At 35.9% G+C, this 19791-nt stretch overlaps 1 protein-coding gene across 1 annotated transcript in view; it reads left to right on the top strand.

The window, feature by feature from the left end:
• The first annotated feature begins 866 nt into the window (after positions 1 to 866).
• Positions 867 to 19791, top strand: part of stox1 (storkhead box 1) — a 32438-nt gene continuing 13513 nt past the window's right edge. Inside the window, 1 exon segment of the mRNA NM_001123010.1 lies at positions 867 to 1343. Within this exon segment, the coding sequence (NP_001116482.1) occupies positions 1028 to 1343 (316 nt within the window). The 5' untranslated portion in view covers positions 867 to 1027.

Raw genomic sequence — 19791 nt, forward strand, 5'->3', positions numbered from 1 at the left:
TGGGTATTATAGAAAAGAGACAATACTGTAGGATTCACATAACAGGGCACAAAAATAAGGACTGCACGATGGCCCGGGGCCAGTGTGAAAGTTGCTTGGGACAAGCAACGATGGCACCAACTGGGCCAGTTCTGCCTTGTCACTAAGGTTTCATTTGCCTGGGACTGTTTGTCAATTATGTGCAAATGCAGTCTCGGAATCGAGAAACAGTTTGTGCTTTTAAGCCTTTAAATGCCACCATCTCTTTAATGTTGTAAACATCATATTTCTTTTTAATTTCTTTTCTGATTGGATGTTGTGAGCACATTATTTTTCCCTTTAATCTAATAAAAACCAGTAGAGTGAAGAGACGGCCTAGAGTTTTTAGGGTAATAGCTCCATTGGGAATTGCGTCCATGACTATGGCAAACTTTCGTGGGGTTATAGGAAACAGTATGTAAAAACTAAGAATAAAAAGTGAATGACTATTAATATTTAAAGGTTGAGAAAGTAAGCAAATGTTGTTCTTAAACCAATTAGGAGGAAATATAATTTATTTTTATAACAAATGTCATGGTTATTCCAGATAATATATGGGGAATGAAGTAGATGCCAAGCCAATAATACTTGCTTATAGAAATTGTATAATTTAATAGGAAGTTTAGAAATATTATAATTACATACTGGTAAAAAGGAAGACCACCAACTTTGGGGAAAATATCCTTATGCTTGGCCTTGTTTGTTTACTACCTGTAGATTCCTTTGAGGTGGCAGTCCAGACAGACGCGGACACGCCCATGTAATTAAAGAAGCCTTTTCATTGGTGCACAACTGCGCGCCTCCCCTGCGTCAGTGCGTCAGCAGCGGCGGTTGCCCTGGGAGCTCGCAGACACCGAAGTACACAGGCGGAGTAAAGACACACGGGCGGCGACTTGCTCGCTGGAAATGGAACACAAGCAAACTGGTTTTGCAGTCGTTGGATAAAGAAAATTAAATGACGTATTGTTGTCAAATCTACATGTAGATAGAGATTGATTGGAGGGCAGAAATGTCTGCACAGCAGCACCGCTCGGTCCAACTGTCAGCCGCGTCTCTCGCTGTGGTTCTCTGTCGGGACGAGGACAGCAAATTCAGCGCCAGCAGCACCAGCGGACAGGATGTGTTTGGGGATTTTAGGTCTCAAAATTTGCGGAGCTTCTGGAATAAAAGACTCGTTAAAGCGGTGGCGGAGGTTTCCTTTCAAGGATGGCTGGAGAACTACGTGCTCCTCGTGCAGGGCAATGCCAATAACTTGGAGGTGTTGAGAGAAGCGTGGATGCGCCGTGCGCTGAGGTCACCCAAAGGATACACTATTAAAGCAGTGGGTAGGTGACCAGCATTTGGCTTTGTTTGCAAGGGTGTTAGAAAATGTGAAATCAATGGGGTTCTCATTCATGAAGGATCGCAAAGATTTTTCTACAACTGGTTACTCTGAAGATATGCCTGAACTTCTCGAGTGAGTCCCTCGAGAAATGTGAGAGAGACTTTGACTTCCTGAAAATTGTATTAATTTAATTTGTGTATTTGTTTTTTTATTTATTGCACACCCACAATTATCTTTTCTCTATGACAAGGCATGTTGGATTTTTAAATGAAGGACATTCCTATGGTGCGTCTATCTGGAGAAAAAAGTCTCTGAAAGGGTGACTTTTTTGGATTATGGTTGCAAAAATATTGAGGTAAAGTTTTATATTCGGACATTCTGACTTTCTTTTTAATAATATAGTTTCAGAAAAGTATTCTTTGTAAATTCTGAATAGGAAAATCCTATTAGCAGCCAATGACTTATAAAGTTCATCTTTGTTTACAGTTAATTAAATCGTGCTGATGTTTTTTAAAGTCATACTTAGATGCGATTTCAGATCGAATATTCAAAGTAGCTGGGTAAACAATAAGGGAAGCTATTGTGTGAATGTAAAACCAACTTTACTTTAATATCTATTTATAAATCACATGAAAGCTGAATAAATAAATGTTTCATTGATGGAAGGAAAACAATATTTGGTTGAGATACTACTGTTTGGTAAATCTAGATTCAGAGGTTGCAAAAAATCTAAATATTGATAAAATCTCCTTTAAAGTTGCCCGAATAAAGTTCTTTCTAATACAATTTTTATTAATAACAAAAAAAAATTAAGTTGTGATTTACTTACAACAGGGAATTTACAAAAAGTCCTAATGAAACATGTTCTTTCTTTAATGTTCTAATGATTTTTGGCCTAAAATAAATGTTTTGACTGCATTTTTGGCTATTCCTACAAATATTTCCAGAACGAGAATCATTTAAGGATGACGTAAAAATACTTATTTAAGTCTCACTCTTTAAATTCTACCTAATTATAATGAACAATTTTCACTGTTGTTTATCAGCAAAACACTTTTAATAATTTTGAATAGAATAACATTTTCATATGATTCTTTTATACATTTTAGTATTAAGCATGGGAAGATATCATCCTACGGTTTGCTAAAGTCAAGGTTTTAAAAACGCTAACATTTTCTGTAATACCGTTCCTAAGGTATTTGTTATATATTTTATTTACTTTTTTTTAGGACAACAGTATATCCAGCAGAAAAAAATATCCAAACATGCCATTTTAAAATGTAAAAATATCTGTGTTTTTTTAATCAAATGAAGACAGCTGAAGTCAATGATTCATTTAAATTATTTACTGCTCCAAAATAGTTATAATTATTCAAAAATAAAATTTGTTGTTTTCAAAGGAGAAAAAAAGTTTTTTTTTTTTTTTTTTTTTTTTTTTACCCAGACATTTGAAAAGAATATATTTTGGAGCAGAAAACAATACCGTGATACAGTGAAACCGTGATATTTTTATCCAAGGTTATCACACCGTCAGAATCTTTTACTGACCCATGCTTAGTGACGGTATGATAACTGCTTACTGAACACTGATTACTGAACACAATACATTTTATTTTGAGAAACATTTAAAGTATTTTCGAATAGTAAACAAGTAAGGTGAAATAATTTAAATGAATCATTGACTTGTTTGTCCTTTCTTCATTTGTTTCAAAACCACAGATTTCATTACAATTATAATATATATATATATATATATATATATATATATATATATATATAATTTTTATTTTTTTTACATTTTTTTTGGAGATACTGTTGTGCCGTAAAAAAACAGTGTGGTGAATGGTATAACAAAAGATTTTGGCGGTTTTAAAACCTTGACTTTTCCAAATCGTGGTATACCTTGAAAACAGTTAATGTCCCCTGCCTAGTCACAACATAATAATTGTGTTTTTTATAGTTTTTTTTTTTTCATAAAATATCTGAATATACAATGTAGCATTACTTTACCTATGCCATCAATGACGTCTATTTTAACAAAAAGTTTTTTTCAAACAATACGTATACACTTTAATTGCATTCAAATTTAGTTAAATATAAAATCACTTTAATTTAAAAATGTTTAAATTTTAAATGATTTGTCATTTTTCTCTTTGACTGAAAGTGGCAAATTTAATAAAACAAAAAAACAAAACCTTCATTTGTGTCTGTAGACATTGTCCCAGCAGATCTCTGTAGGGATGCACATACTCTATAGGCGATCCTCATACCCCAGTAACCTCTTGAATGCCTCTTCCTCCACTTTCTCTCAGATTGTTTTTCCCCAGCTATAATAGAAAACCATATAATTTCCGTTCGTTGTAGAAGGTAGCCTCTTAACCTAACCTGACCAACAATTCCCTATGAGACCTCAACATGCTTTAGGCGTAACTGTTTGCGTGCAACACAACTGCATTATTTCCAGATGACAGGAAATATGATTTCTGGGGAGCCGTGTAACCCTGCTCTCTCTGTCTGACTCCACTTTCACTGCTCAGTTTCAGTTAAATCAGTTAACCTCCATAGAAAAAAGAAATGGGGCATCTTGATTTGGTGTGGTTACAAAGTTCATTTTTAGTTATTAATGTGTTTTCATAGAGGATGAAAAAAAATGTTTTCGTTGCTCACATGTTGAGGTGCCAGACCTTTTGTGACAGTGTGGATTGTTGTTGCCTCAGGTGTGGCTGCTTCTGGGAGGCATCTGGTCTGCAAAGTGCAAACATAAAGCAGATTGTGAGAACCACCATTTGCTCCTGCTGACTCAAGCGATGAACGTGCATGCTAACAAACTGGGTGTATAGTGTGCAATATCTTTGCACTATAGGACGACACAACAGTGGGACCGGTGGTAGTAAAGGAGCTAAGACACAGCTTTCTTTTTTCGCTTGTGTAATTTTCCCTTAGAAATTAAAAGCACACTTTCATATGCGTACCCTAGGGTTGAGACCTTAGGTCAGGTGACGTAAGCCCAGCCCCAATGTCTTTGTAATTTATTACCCATTCACTGGAGCCTATAGAATAAGTCATGTCCTGTCCAGTGACTGTCCACCAGTCAGGTTAATAGCTTGACCAGTTCAGCCAATGTCCTTGTTTTATTCTCAGGGTATATGGCATAGAATCTATTGTTGTCTGATGATGATGCTAGGACATTGGGTTGGCAACGCTTCTAAAGAAAATGTAGGTATGGTTTTAATGAAACTATGGAAATGATAACCTTAAATAAGTTTCAAATAACCAGTGTTATTGTCAAATGTTAAATCATACTGGATGAACATCAATACCAATATACAACACTTCATTGGAGGTTGTCAGATTTCTTGTTAAGACCTGTCTGTTGCTGTTGGTTTTGGCTTATTATTGCTGATTAAATATGAAATGTTGGTATTTTTCTTCAAAAAAATATCAAAGACTATTTTAAGCTAAAACTTTTCTCCTTGGTTATTTATAATATTCAAGCCACTTGGATTTTGCGAATCACCAAGAACCAGATTAACATGTTCTTAAATTCTATACTGAAGAAAACATCCAAATTATTTTTGGTTAAACTGTTTCTTTAAAACCTTATTATGTGCTTTCAGTGCTTTGAATACTTTCAGTATTTTTCTAGGCCTATGTTTAGTCAGCAGGAACAGGTTAGTGGCTGTGATTACCCATCAGCAGATGGGATGATGAATGAGCCTGCCTCCCGCTCTGTCCTCTTGATTATCAGTATACATTAAGTGAAAAGACGGATTGTTCACTGGGGTCTGCACTGTTTTTTTTTTTTACAGGGGCCTCTTGCCTGTGATTGACCTTTTCAGCTAGAATTTTGAGTCTTTTGTATGTTTTCTATAAACAGCACAAAATGTACATTGCATTAGACCAATTTTCTTAAGCTTAATGATAGGTACAAATTATTTAAAAAAATTGGTCACTCGTCTTATTGTCATTCTATATAATTCTATACATTCTATAATATTCTCTTAATATTATATATAAAAACTCCTATAGGCTTTTGAAAATGTCTTTGTGGACCAGAAGTTCCTACAGACTTTACCTCAGTGTTGTTGTGTATTTCCGACTAAAACAGAATGCTGAACTGAGGGTGATTTCTTTTTTTTTCTTTTTTTGCCTAAAGCTAAAGCCATAATGTTGAATTTATGTAATCAGAGAACCTACTTTATTCCATCTTGGAAACAATTTTTTAAAAATATTTTGATTAAAGATGACCAAGACAAATAATAGTTTTGTGTGGAATAATTGCACAGATTAATCATTCAAACCAAAATTGCACTGTTAAAATAGTGTTAGTTTTGATTTCATGACGACCTTGAGACCAAAAAAACATACCACGTGATTTTCAAAATTAACTTGTAAACTGTATACTAACATTGTTAAATTATTATATTGTCAACACAAAGCTATTGTATTACTGTAAGTTGCTTGTAATATGGGTACATGTTATACATCTACATTGAACTGACAGCAAAAGAGTGTAAACATCCCTTGTATGGAGGCTGGAAAAAGCAAAAAAGAAAGTTGCTGACAGAATTTAGTTTTTGGGAAAGAAACTATTCCTTTAGAGGTTGTGATACTTCAAATTAACAATAAACTGGTATAATATCACTTAAAAAACATGACAAAACAAAGTTTTTGTGCTTGTTAGGTACAAAAAAGGCAAAGTGAACATTCCAGAAAAGTCACCTGGTAAGCAAACTATGCCATTTATCCAAGGCAGTTCCATATTTTGTGTGCTCTTGAATTACACTGAATTCTTTATTTGTTATTTAATAAACTTGAAACAGGAATAATGTTTACTGAAATATGCAATGTAGTTGCTGCTGTACCTTAAAGTAATCAAATTAACTTAAACCATCAACTAAACAGACTTGGAACATCAAGTAAACATTTGCAAAACTTTATACAACTTATTTGAATTTGTATAATTTTTACAGTATAGATATTTAGAATGATTATGGGAAGAAAAACCTTTGCAGAAACAAGACATTCACCCCTATCCACATAGTTGATGAAATTCGAGGTGGCTTACAATGGCTGTCTAAAGTCTCTGCATTATTGAGGAGCTTTGGATCATGCTGTCATTACTCAGAGGGGTGTAACATTTATTTTATATAGTTTTAATGAGGTATTCAGTAGCATTGAGCATGATTATCCTCACTCATATATGTTCAATAACATACTATGTAACTATGCTACACTTATTCCATGTTTGCTGGGGCACATGATGCTATCTAAAAGCTGTGAACATAACATGCATGTTCTCTGGAAAACTTCCACCAAAGCAAACTGATTTGTTTGTTGGAGGTTTCAGCAGTGTGGACCACATCTTTTAGATCTTAGCTCATTAGCCGTGACATGGCGTCGTGCTGGACTCTTTTATCATGAGGTCAACACCCTGTGGTTTGCATGCATTGAAAGTTGCCCTTTTGGTTAACAAGGCACCGGAGGTCACCGCTCCCTGGTGCTTTCCTAAAAGATGCCATTGCTGACCACAACACTTCCAGGTGTGCACCGTGAACAGAGGAAGCTCAGTTCAGCCAGCATGTGTTAGTAAAAAAACAAAAGCGTTCTTATTCCCATAGCATATCATTCTGTCACGTGAGCAAATATCCAATAAAGCAAGAAAGAAGTTTGATTATGCTTCAAAAAAACTATTGTTAGAGTGGCGTTCAAACATCAGGGATAAACATCTGGACTATTGTTAATGTAACTTTTTAAAAAGTAAATAGTATAATCCATGTATTTTTTACATTAAGAACTATTGGGACTTTTGAAATGCAACAATGAAATGATTTTGTCATTTTTGACTAATAAATGTTTAACTACATGCAGACATTCCAGAATAAAAATGTCAGGTATGTTTATTTATGTAAAAGCTTTGTATTGGTTTAAGAGAATTAACTCGTCCATTCATTCATTTTCTTTTCGGCTTAGTCCCTTGATTATTCTAATGAACCGGCAACTTATCCAGCGTATGTTTTATGCAGCGGATGCCCTTCCAGATGCATCCCATCACTAGGAAACATCCATATACACTCATTCACGCACATAGACTATGGACAATTATTTAGCTTACTTAATTCACCTATACATGTATTTGCACTTGTGTGGGAAACCGGAGGACCTGGAGGAAACCCACGCCAACATGGGGAGAACATGCAAACTCCACACAGAAACGCCAACTGACCCAGGCTGAGGCTCGAACCAGCGACCTTCTTGCTGTGAAGGTCCCACTGTGCCACCCCTAATTAACTAGTCCATGTGGTCAAAATACAAGAAAGTCATCTGCCATACATGCTCAGTTAAGGGTTTTGAGAGATAAAGGGGGAGCTGGATCAGGTTCCTAAGAAAGCAACCAATGGAATGTTTTCCAAGATAACCAAACACCTAAGTCTGCCATGAGCAGCCATGTGTATTTCTTTCAACCCTCTTTTTTTCCCCCTCCCTAAAATTATGCATCTTTTATCCATCAGTATAGTAAACAACCTTGACAGGACACTCTTTTCCTGAACTTCTCTCTCTCTCTCTCTCTCTCTCTCTCTCTCTCTCTCTCTCTCTCTCTCTCTCTGTCCTTGTGTCTGCTGAGGCTAATTTCCTATTTGGAAAATGCATCTCTTCCTATGACTTCAATTATCTCTAGCTCCACATCCAAAACATTGCTGTCTGTCCACCCCCAAACACTATCCAAACACAGCAAATAAGACTTCTCATTTTCAACTCGAGAGTGCACTGTTTGTTTTGAACACATGCGAGTGTGTGTTGGCATGTGCCTGACTGCGGCTTTTTTCCCTATGTGCATGAGTGGTCCGGAGATATTTGATCATGTCTCCATGAAATATTTCTGAAATGGGTTTCCCCATATCTGTACTGATAGGAAATGATCACACTATATATTTCAGTATCTGACCTTTGTTTTGAAGTATACCCTATTGCATTCACTTAGGAAGTCAATGTGTGGTGAAATCAGAGCTGGATGACATATATTTATGTAGTTTACAGCCAGGTGGAGATCTAGGCCAGTGCAAACAAATAAAAAGATTATCCTGCTCTTCTACTGTTAAGCACGACAGCTAATATGTTTGCAATTAGAAGATAATAGTTTTCTCATATATCAGTTCCTCTTCTTCACTGAAGTATTTATTTCCAAAAAACATGAAAGGGGTGTATTTATAAAGGACCTAAAATGTTGTCATTATTTACTCTCCTTTCACTTGTTCCAAACCGGTTTGACTTTTTTTTTTCTTCTTTTGAACACAAATTAAGATATTTTAAAGAAAGCTGGAAACCTGTAACCATTGGCTTTCATTGTGTTTTTTCTCCTATGGAGGTCAATACTTAGAGTTTTTCAGCTTTCTACAAAATATCTTAATTTGTGTTCAACAGAATAGAGAAGCTGGTTGGGAATTATTTAAGCGTGATTAAATAAATAGTAGAGGTGTGAACCTATGCTGGTCTCATGGTTCGGTTCGATTACGCTTATCACGCCATCGATTTGGTTCAATTCGATGTCTCGGTGCATCACGGTTAGGGTTGTAACGGTATGAATTTTTCACGGTATGATAATCGTCTAAAACAATACCACGGTTTGACGGTTTCGCGGTATACGGTATGTTACAAATGTTACAAAATAATAGAACAGTGAAGCAAATTTGACTTTTTCCAAATAATATATTTTTAGTTACTATAAACAACACCACTTACAATGAACAAATAAAAATAAGAAAATAATAAATAATGTGTCAAAGTCCAAATAAAGTCCAAATAAACATGGTGCAAATCCTCAGTAAAAAATAGATATAAATATTTACTATACTATAAATAGTTACATAACGATACTAGATTCAATATGGAACATCCTTAGGTTCTATGTGCCAGCATGGATTTGGATTTGGTTGTCTGCAATGCAGACAAACAGCTGCACCTTCATTTGCGTCTTTTGAATACAGCAAGAGCAGCAGTTCGTCTTTGCTGTGTCACTGTTTTGTCATGTTTCTGTGCTGCTGTGCATGCAAAAGTACTTAGTATGAGAATTATTTCATGCAAAACTTTTTTTTTTTTTGCGTTTTATTTAGCCGCGCATAAATGTATGCCTATCTCTCATTCTGTGTTGTTCAAAAAGCTTGGTCCACAAACAAAAGCGAAACCTATGCTTATTGGTTGTGATATAGCGAGTTTGAACCAATCTGGGCATGGAGGAGGGACAATGCATCAATGTATCGTGTCTGATTTGTCCGGAGACACAGTGACGAGCGTTTCTTTGTCAAATCAGCGTTGTCAAATGTTGATGACGTAACCACACTGATTCCGGAGCCTCTGAAAGTCCGCGAATGTTATGTGGTACAGCACTGGAAAGCTGAGATTCTCTTCTTTATGCCAATCTTTGAATTGTATGAATCAGATCAGCGGATCAAAAGTTTTTAATTATTTAAGAGCAATACTTATTTTTAGCCGCGGGCGGCTGTCTCGGTCTTTAAGGGTTAAAACCATGGTTAAAACCGTTGATATGCAATTGTTCATGGTATGATAATCGTGCACGTTCAAATCGTGGTAAACCGTCATACCGGTATATTGTTACAACCCTAATCACGGTGCATTGAACATGCTTTCCATACACAGTTTTATATTTTACTTTACAGCACAAGAACAATGTATAATTACATTTATATTTATAAACTATTTGTAATACAATTTTGTCCTTTAATACAAACAGTCAGATATATAAACTGTATTTTTTAAAACTCAAGTACATGCTTAGAACAACACAAGCAATTATAGCAAATAAACAAATACAAATATCCAGCTCACGAGTTCTTATACCCCTATGATTGGTGACACGCTCAACAGAAAGAGCTGCGATTGGCTCTAACACTCTGGTACTGTTCATCGATGATTGACACTGATAAACTGCAGCAGTGTTCACAGTTTATCCATGATAGACGCAGAGGAGAAAACTTACTTTGCAGACACACTTGAGTCTGTATCAATAAACTTTTTAGCATGGTGCTAATCTGTGCTGATTGCACCGATGACCCAGTCTGCTGTGATTGGTTGACTCTGCGAGACAGAATGAAATGCCCACCACGGCTAATCAACAATATTGAAGTAGTCAGAGTGCATAGTGTATGTGTGAGCATACCTGCCAACACATCTGTTTTTCCTGGGAGTTTCCGTATTACAGACCAATTTACTGCATTTCACTCATCTCCCGCATTTCAGACCCATCTCCCGCCACCCTCCCGTTTTGTTATTTATCCCAGAAAACTCCCGTAATTTCAACCACCCCACCCGAAACATGCTTCATAGTAGTTACTAACCACACAGGGCTCGAAATTAACCTTTTTCTTGGTAGCACCGGTGCTCCTAACTTCAAAACTTTAGGCGCACCAGACAAAATTTAGTCGCACCCACCAAAAATTATGAGCACAGTTACTACATGTTTTATATTAACAGATTTATTGCATTTAGAATCAACTCTAATCAAAACTAACAAATAAACAAAAATCTGCATTCGCTCACCAGCATTGCATGCACTTCTTGGCGTAAAACTGAATTAACAATAATAACTGTGCTGTACTCATTGGTGATGACTGATATTGCACAGATGGTATTGAAATTTAGCTAATTACTTGCATACGACATCTTAATAGCAAAAACGGTCTTTTCAAGAGCTGCAATATTAGTTTTATCCCCGTGAATGCATGCTCTTTAGGGATGGTGAACGCAGTGTCTGTCGCATGACTGATAGCATCATGATGATTATCTGAAGGATTAAATAATGTTAGAACATTTCAAGCTTAAAACTTGTATCAGTGGCAATCAGTGGCAAACACTGTTACCTGAAAACTCTGTCCCACCGGCTTTACGGTGGATTTTTATAGCGGTCTTTAAGCACTGGAAGACTTTTATCCACTCTGCGAAAAGTGTAAATGCTGGATTGACATTTATGATCACTAATTGGATGTGCCATTATTTGTAACTTTAGGTGGTTTCTAAAACTAAATTCGTCAGTGTTGTTTTATTCTCTCAGATTCAGACCTTATTTTTGCGGCTGTAGCTCCCTGTCATCAGAACTGAGTGATTGACAGCTAATATTAACCAATCCGTTCACGTTCTGTTCTAGTGCAGTGGCAGCAAGGCAAGACAAAAATTGCAGGCTTTGTTTACTGCAGCAAGTTGACATGTCAACTGTTTTAAACCATTACTGATTGCTGCGTTTGGTGTTTTTAGGTGCAAAGATGCCTTTCTAAATCTGTGCACGTGGTAAAAACTGGTCGCACAACAACAATTTTATGCACTCGCACAAATGCTCCCAAATATATTTTGAGGTCGCATAGATAAAATTTCAGGTGCATATGCAACCAAAACTAAAGTTTTAATAGTTTCAAGCAGTGTCATTCAGACACCTCACCTCCAAACCTAACCCCCCCGGTCTCCCAGATTTTTCGGGGACAAAGGTTGGCAGGTATGTGTGTGAGCACAATGCAGGAGTGCATCAAAACAATGCAGTTAAGCACCAGCATATTACTCTATTCCTAACCATAAGTAAAAACAGTGAGACACATTCAGTAATAATGCACACAGCAGCAAAAGCTGAACTATTTTGAAATTTGACCACCGTACCTGTGTAGGAACAGCTGATGGTGGCCATAGCAATGAAAACTGGCAGTAGAATGTGAGCTCACAAACGCATATAAATCTGTAAACAAAGCAGCATGCGTCACGTTTTCAAAGTGGCATGAGACGCAATATGAGAATATAAAAAATTAACCAGACACAGTACAAGCGGTTACAAAAAACGAAACAAAATTAAATAGATAATTTGCAAGCTAGAGAAAACAATGAGGCAACCATTTTAGTGGCACTTACTTATACTTGTGAAACGGAGGAAGAAACTGGTCCATGAACTGTATACTGTAAAATTCCTGTCAAGCTCTGACAAAGTCCCACACACCAATAGTCTTTTCAGACCTTTTTTTTTTAACAAACGGCTGACAAATCCTCAGTTGTAAGCATGTAGATTCCAGAAGCACTCATTAGAAAAATAACGGGAACACAGCACAAGGCTGAGGCTATAATGCTGGGCATTTTTGCAACATTAAACTTCAACCACTAACTTTTTACAGTTTCATCTTAAGGTAGAGAAAATAACACTAACTATCCCCTCACACTTCCAATAATATCCAGCTGAGCACTGCGTCTTCACGACTTGATTCAACCGGGATCTGCTACAGTGTTTGTCTTTGCCTTTTTCTTTGCTACTGTGTTTGTGAACGGGCCGGGGGTTTTGCCCATGCAATGATTGAGCGAGGCTTAAGTTTCGAAACGGCTAAAGGACTCTTTAATAGATGAATCAATTGTTTTAAACACTGTGCACTTTAAGATTTAAGCCTTAGCTAGATATTTCACTTCACCTAGAGCTGTGTTTCACGCTACATGGAAGGTCATTTTCAAAAACCCATAATAGGGGCACTTTAAGCAGCACTAGACATGACACATTTCATGCTCTGATTGAACTCAAATTAAGATGTTTTAACATTGGGTTTGGCACTGTGAAGTGCTTCCAAATGCAAAGTTAACAAACCCAAAATCTGTTACTCAGCCTTGGTCAGAGGAAATTGTGCTCATCTGGTGTAAATTACCAGCATGACTTGATTAGTGGTGTAAAAACGTTGAAATCTGTGGCTCCTTCTGGTAGTAAAACTATTATGAAACACCTTAAAATCTCAGCAAATTATGAAGGTGTGAGGAAGAGTTTATAGACATAAACACACCAACAGGGTAACTGTTTTGGCTGTAGAGATTTAGTATTTAATTAGATTGATTATGTTTGTGTCCAGGTATTATATATTTTATCATAAAATTAATCATAAAATGCATGATTTAATGGAAATAAATCGTACTGTGCTAATGTTTGGGGACCCTACCATTTTTATTTTATATTTTTTACACTATTTTTCTATTTTTTTAGAAATAATCATAACAGCGCTATAATAAAGTGGTTCTAAATATATTTTAAAATGCAAATTTTCTGCACCATTAGTTCATATAAAATTCTTCTTCTTCACCTTCACAATCACGTTTTGATGGTCTAAACATGCCCGTAAACTCACGAAGCTTTGCACACACCCCAGAAGTGGCGAAAATTTATGTTTGTTTGAGATTTCCGATGTGGGCAAAATGACTTGACAGCACCACCTATGCACATTTGACGGACTAGCCCCTGAGCTACGGTTCACGTACACATACGAAAATTGCCACACACGTCAAACATGCCAATACCTACAAAAAGGTCTCTTGGAGCAAAATCTCAAACCCAACAGGAAGTCAGATATTTAACTTTCTATGCCAAAAAAGTGCAGTTTTTGCATTTTCCAGTTGTTGTATTTTACCGATTTCATCCTAGGGTTTTTATCAGATCAACACCAAAATTGGCTATTGTCATCTAAAGGCCTTAACAATATTAAATTATGAAGATCTAGAGTTTTCGTCGAAGGACGTGTCTGTGGCAGCCTCGCAAACTTTGACAATCTGCCACAAAACAGGAAGTTGCTATAACTCAGGCATGCATTGTCCAATCTGCCTCAAAATTCACACGTTTGAAAAGAGTCTTGACCTGAACAAGTTTACATGCCAAAATCCAGATACAGTTTTAGCGCCACCTGCTGGCAACAGGAAATGACATGTTTTACAGTGTAACAAACTCCTCCTACAAATTTTATCACATCGAATCAATGTTCCATTAGTTTAGTCCAAAGGCCTCTGTGATGCTGAATTGTGAAGATCTAGAGTTTGCACCGAAGGGTGTGTCCGTGGCAGACTGACAAAGTTCAGTGCTTCTCCATGGAGAAAGTACTTTTAACTCAGCCAAACAATGTCTGACATGTCTTTTTTTGCAAAATTTTTGCAAAATTAAATAATATGCCAAATTTAAATAATCAGTAAGATTCCTCTCCTGAAGACATCTAAATGCCAATATTGAGTCACAGTCATAACGCCTCCTGCTGACAGAAGGTAGTTTGGCATAAATCAGTGATTTTATCAGATTTGTTTAATATATATTAGCTTAAATTATTATTGTCCACTGTTGTCTGTCGTCCTAAGGTCACCTGGCTGCGATGAGCCCGGGTGCAAGGTCCATTTTTTATCGCTATTTGCGGCTTTAATTTGTATATATTTTTGATCAATTTAATTTATCCTGGCTGGATAAAAGTATGATTTCTTTACTCAACCTAAAGCTTGAATGGCAGTTTAGACTTTGCTCTTCACAAGCACAACACTTTTCATGAAATATGTCATTTGTTACTCACCCTGTACAGACCGAAAAACTGAAAACCTGTTCTGTTCCTGTGGTAACATGGCCTATTTGCATCAGTTAAAAGAGTCCCTAGTCTTTTTCCTTGAAACCTGAGAGATGCCAGTTCATATTGACTTTCTTTCGTGAGACCTGATACAACAAGCTATGTGACAAAACATTGCCATGAACAAAACATCTTTCCAAAACAGAACAGCAAGCTACCTGAGCTTTTAGAATACATTTACATAAGAAACATTGAGACTCCAAGGATGTAGGTGACTTTTTTTTAATCTGTAGAACATTAAAGAAGATTTTTGTTGTTGAATTTATGGTCTTTGGTGATTTGTATAAAGTGAATAGTTAACGATTTTTGATGTTAAGAATAATCACATATAAACAAGTTCAAATAGATACCCAGAGGTGATTCTAGAGCTTCTTGGAGGCTAAGCAAAAATTCACTGGGATCTCACAAATCAGTGTGCATCACCCTAATAAATAGGGGTGTAACTGATCATGAATCACAACCCACAGATCGGAACGCACATGACCCGTAGATTAATAGCCTTTTTTGAATTAGTAGGTTAATCCAACATTTATAACAATTGCAGATAGATCACCTGCCTCCCGCGTCATTCAAATCATGTGTATGAAAGCATTTTGACCACCCTGTAAAATATAATGATGACGGACAAAATTATTGGGACCTACCTAAATGCTTTCTTAGGCTGTTGATTAAATGTTTTTTCTGTCACTGTATGTTTAGCCTGCATTAATGCATTCAGTGTAAAGTTACACAATTTAACATTAAAGGATCGTAATCTCAATTCAAACTTATGCAACATGAATAATAAATGATAATGACTTGCATATGTTTATTAATCTTTCGAAGTGCTGCATTCAAATCTGCATTTGATCGAGAGAGATTCAGTTTTTACACTTTTTCAGTTAGTTATAAAAAATTAAATAACAAAGAAATACTTGGATAAGATTTTATAGATATAAGCACTGATGTTTATGGTAAAGATTAAAATCACCCAGACGCTGGTGAATGTTGTAGCAATTCCATTGTGTAACGAATGGGTGGCTGTTACAACCTCTCTTCAAAAATAGCTTGTTTTAAAGAAAGCAACATAAAAAATAAGCTTAGTAAGCATAGTAATCGTTTGCTAAATCAATTTATTTTTACCAAAAAAACAAAAATAATGATACCATACTACCCCAAAACAGTGAATGAAATGATAAATCTCCAAACAAACAAACAAAAAAAATAAAATAAAATAAAAAATACACAAAACAATGCTGGCTGGTCCACTAAAGCTGCATCCTTCTTTCGCCTTCTCATTGGCGTCTTTTAAACTCTCTCAATTAGTTCCAACGTGACATGCAGGTGTGTCCACCCACGGAAGAGCTAGAATAAGTGTGCATGCGCACTTATAGAACCAAAGCCAAGAAAACAAGGGAAGGTTAGTAAAAAGGAAAAACACAAAAATGAAGACACAGACCGTAACAGTGGCGACAAACAACCATTAAAGATTTGTCACTGAATAGGTTTTCAAAAATTCATACATCAGTAATGTATCATAAAGTTTTATGTGTGAATTTTTTATTCATTAATTGAAAATAAATATGATATGTTGTACAAGATGTTAAATTCCTGTATTTAGTATTATTTAGCATTATCAGCAATAGCAAAGATCATTTTTCATATTGAATATTTTCCTGTTTTTTTTTTCAGCTGGGTTTTTCTTGATTTTTATTTTAATTACAGGTTCTAAGTTCAGTTTTTTTAAACCAATGGTTTTTACAGTAATATTTTTGTATAAATAGAAAGCAAATGACATTTGTCTTCTCCTTTTTTGCTAATCTGAAAAATTGTCTGACCCGTGACTCAAAAACAGTAGTGTAATCCGAACCGTGAGATTTGTGATCCATCACACCACTACTAATAAAATAAAGGACCACAGATTAAGCTTCAAATCTTTTTTTAATGTTCTATTACTGATTAAAAAAAAAAAAAAAGTCGCCTACATGCTGGATGACCTAAGGCTGAACAGATTTTCATTTTGGGTGAACCAGCCTTTTAACGTATTTTCAGTGATCAGATTTCAAGGTTAGTGACACATTACCATTTCAACCTGGTATTAAAGTGTTCAGATGTGTGTTCACATTTCATGGAGACCCTTACCACACTTTCCATCTCTTTCAAAGCAGCGTCAGTGCCGTGCACCAATGAATGAACCTATGTTTCCCAGCAGGAAAGCAAGAGAATGAAAAGAATGTGGATGCTAATTACAATCTGGATCGTAATCTGTGTTTTTGTAAAACACATAGCTTGTATAATTTGTTTTTGCGTGCTTTCTCCCAACATGCTTTATAATGACCATAATATCATGTCAGGAGATGGAGAATATGTGGCCTTTTTGTGGTTGTGTGAAGACATTCAATCACATGAACATTTACAATATGAAAACAATCAAATCAAATGGAAGTGGCTTAATATGGACAAGCTCGAATCATTTCAGACCCTGTTTACACCTGTATTTAGTGTTGTTCAATCTTAACATTATTTGTAAATGGGATGTAATTTTCCTGTTCTTACAAAAGTCTTTAAAATCACTAAATCTGCATAAAGATTAAGTACCTACAGCATGGTAATCACACAATGTTTATTTAAAATGACAATACAAATGTGGAGCAGTCAGTGTTATCAGCATGAAGCAGTTTCTTCTGTTAATAAGTACACAGTCCATGGAGTATCATGAAGAATGTCAACACTGTAAAATGGCCCTTGTAATCAGTCTAACGAGCCAGACAGGGTTCATCCATCATGCCTCTGGGAGGATCAGTAGACTTTTTTCCTCTTGTAACATTTGACATGGTTAACATTTAAGACAGGTGTTTCATTTCAAAACTACACCAGACACATTTTGGGAGAGGTGTGTTAACTGTCAAGCGTGTTTGTTAGTGGTTAAAAGGGATGAATGCTTAGGGCCGCTTTGGATTTATAGGCCTTTCTAAGGGGAAAGCAAAGTGCTATAAAACCTTCATAGTAGAAGGTGTGACTAGGAACTCTAGCCACTAATGATAGAGTAAAAACATTTTTATTAGTCCAACAGCATGCAAAGCTGTGAAAACAAAGAATGAAATTGATGTGTGCATGGGTGAGAACAGAAGTAGGCTGAAGAATTAAAACTATCCCCAAAACAATGGTGGTGTGGTGTGGAGAAGAACTCAGGGAGAACTTTTACTATGATTCATAGCCATACGTCTTTGTTTTGCATTGATTTATGTTATCATGCATACATCTATACAATTTTGAACGCAAATGAGTTTAAGAGCTGAAGTGGTTTTTATGATACAAGGCATCATGTTTCTTGGTGTCATGGTGAATTTTAATGGAATCTTAGCTTGGCTTTTAAAGTACCTCATAACTTTCAAGTTGCTGTAGGGCATGTCTGGAGATCTGAAAGACAACCTTGGTGATGAGTGGATGTGCAAATTTCCCTTAGCAAAATTACTTTTCAAAGTCAGTGTGCAGATGTGAATAGCTTATGACCAGGGCCAGACACAACCTGCGGACATTTTTTGCTATTTCTGCAGACAATTTTGTAAAAAAATGTGCTGAATTATGCGGAATGATTTTGGAAGTATCGTAACTAAAACCTTAATAAATGAAATAAAAATAATACCGTTTAATATATTTTTTAATGTTTACAATGCAAATCCAATTAGATCCAGTTTATTTGTAAAAAACAAAAAAAAGCAAGCCTATATTATATAACATATCTACTAAAAGACAGAAAATATGACTTTAGACAAATTGTATTGTAAATAAATCATATCAATATTTTCATATTAGTCATTCATTATACTGAAACTTATTTAAAAACTGAAAAAATATAAATTTGCACACATTTACACAAGTAAATAAACAGAATCAATGATGGGCTGAAAATCTGTGAAATTCTGCACGCAGATTCCATGTGGGCCTACTTATTTCATATGGCTCGTTTCCACTGAGTGGTACAGTACGGTACATGTCAGTACGGGTCACCTTTATCAGGCTTGCGTTTCCACTGCTAAGAGGGTACCAATGATAATCTTTTGGCGGGCGTGGTATAAGAGAAAGTTTTAGACGATGTCATTTTGGCACGAGGAAATGTCTACAGTAAAGCTGTACGGGTCATTCACATATCATATGAGAAGCACTTCTCACAACACAGATGCTTTATACACATAAATACTTGTGTATAAATGTTCATTACTAACTTTTCTATGAACATAATTTGATTATAACTGCAGATCAATGATAGATATGCGAAATAGCCTACTGTAACGTCTGTGATTACATTAAATAAATAAATAAATGCAACATATGTGAACACATACATCCTTACAGTCTCTGATATGTTACCACTTACAGAAAAACTACACACACAATTCATTTAGTCCTATTTAATAGGTCCTACATAATAGTCCAAAAGGGGATGATAATAGTTAAACATGGCAGTTTGTACATATTTCAGGTTGCAGACGAATCATTTGCTGCTGTTTTTTTTTTAGCTTCTCCTTTGTTTTTTTTCGCAATTCACTCTTGTGTTTGTTCTGACAGGATCTGATATCAAAGGACTTCAATGATCATGAGCAGGTATTTAGTATGAGCTAATTTAGAGTGACAAAGTGAAACTGCTCACACTTTTTGACGGGCTTGTAAAACAACTACAGGGCACAGCAGATTTTGTTCTTTTTGGCTTTGTAGCTGTTCATCAAGACAATGACAAGGTTTGTTTGAGGCCGAGTCATCCATGGCTCGTTATTATATGTATATATTATTACAGTGTAATCTCTCGGCTGTGTATTTAAAACATGGCAGTTACTTTGTTTTCATTCTGGCTTGGTGCATGAGCGAATGACGTATCTCTGTAAACCAATAGCGTTCAGCCTTTAGTACCCTTTGCAAAGGATGGTGAAAAAGTGGTACGGTTTGGTTCAGTACGCCTTAATGACAGCCATAAAAGCGTACAGAACCAAAATGTACCACTTTTTCCTGCACCCTTTGCAAAGGGTACCAAGGATACCAAAAGGCTGAGCTAGATGCGCAGCTGAATAGTATTGG

Source organism: Danio rerio, chromosome 13 (genome assembly GCF_052040795.2).
Source record: "Danio rerio strain M-AB ecotype USA chromosome 13, GRCz13ab, whole genome shotgun sequence".
Classification (NCBI taxonomy): Eukaryota; Metazoa; Chordata; class Actinopteri; order Cypriniformes; family Danionidae; genus Danio; species Danio rerio.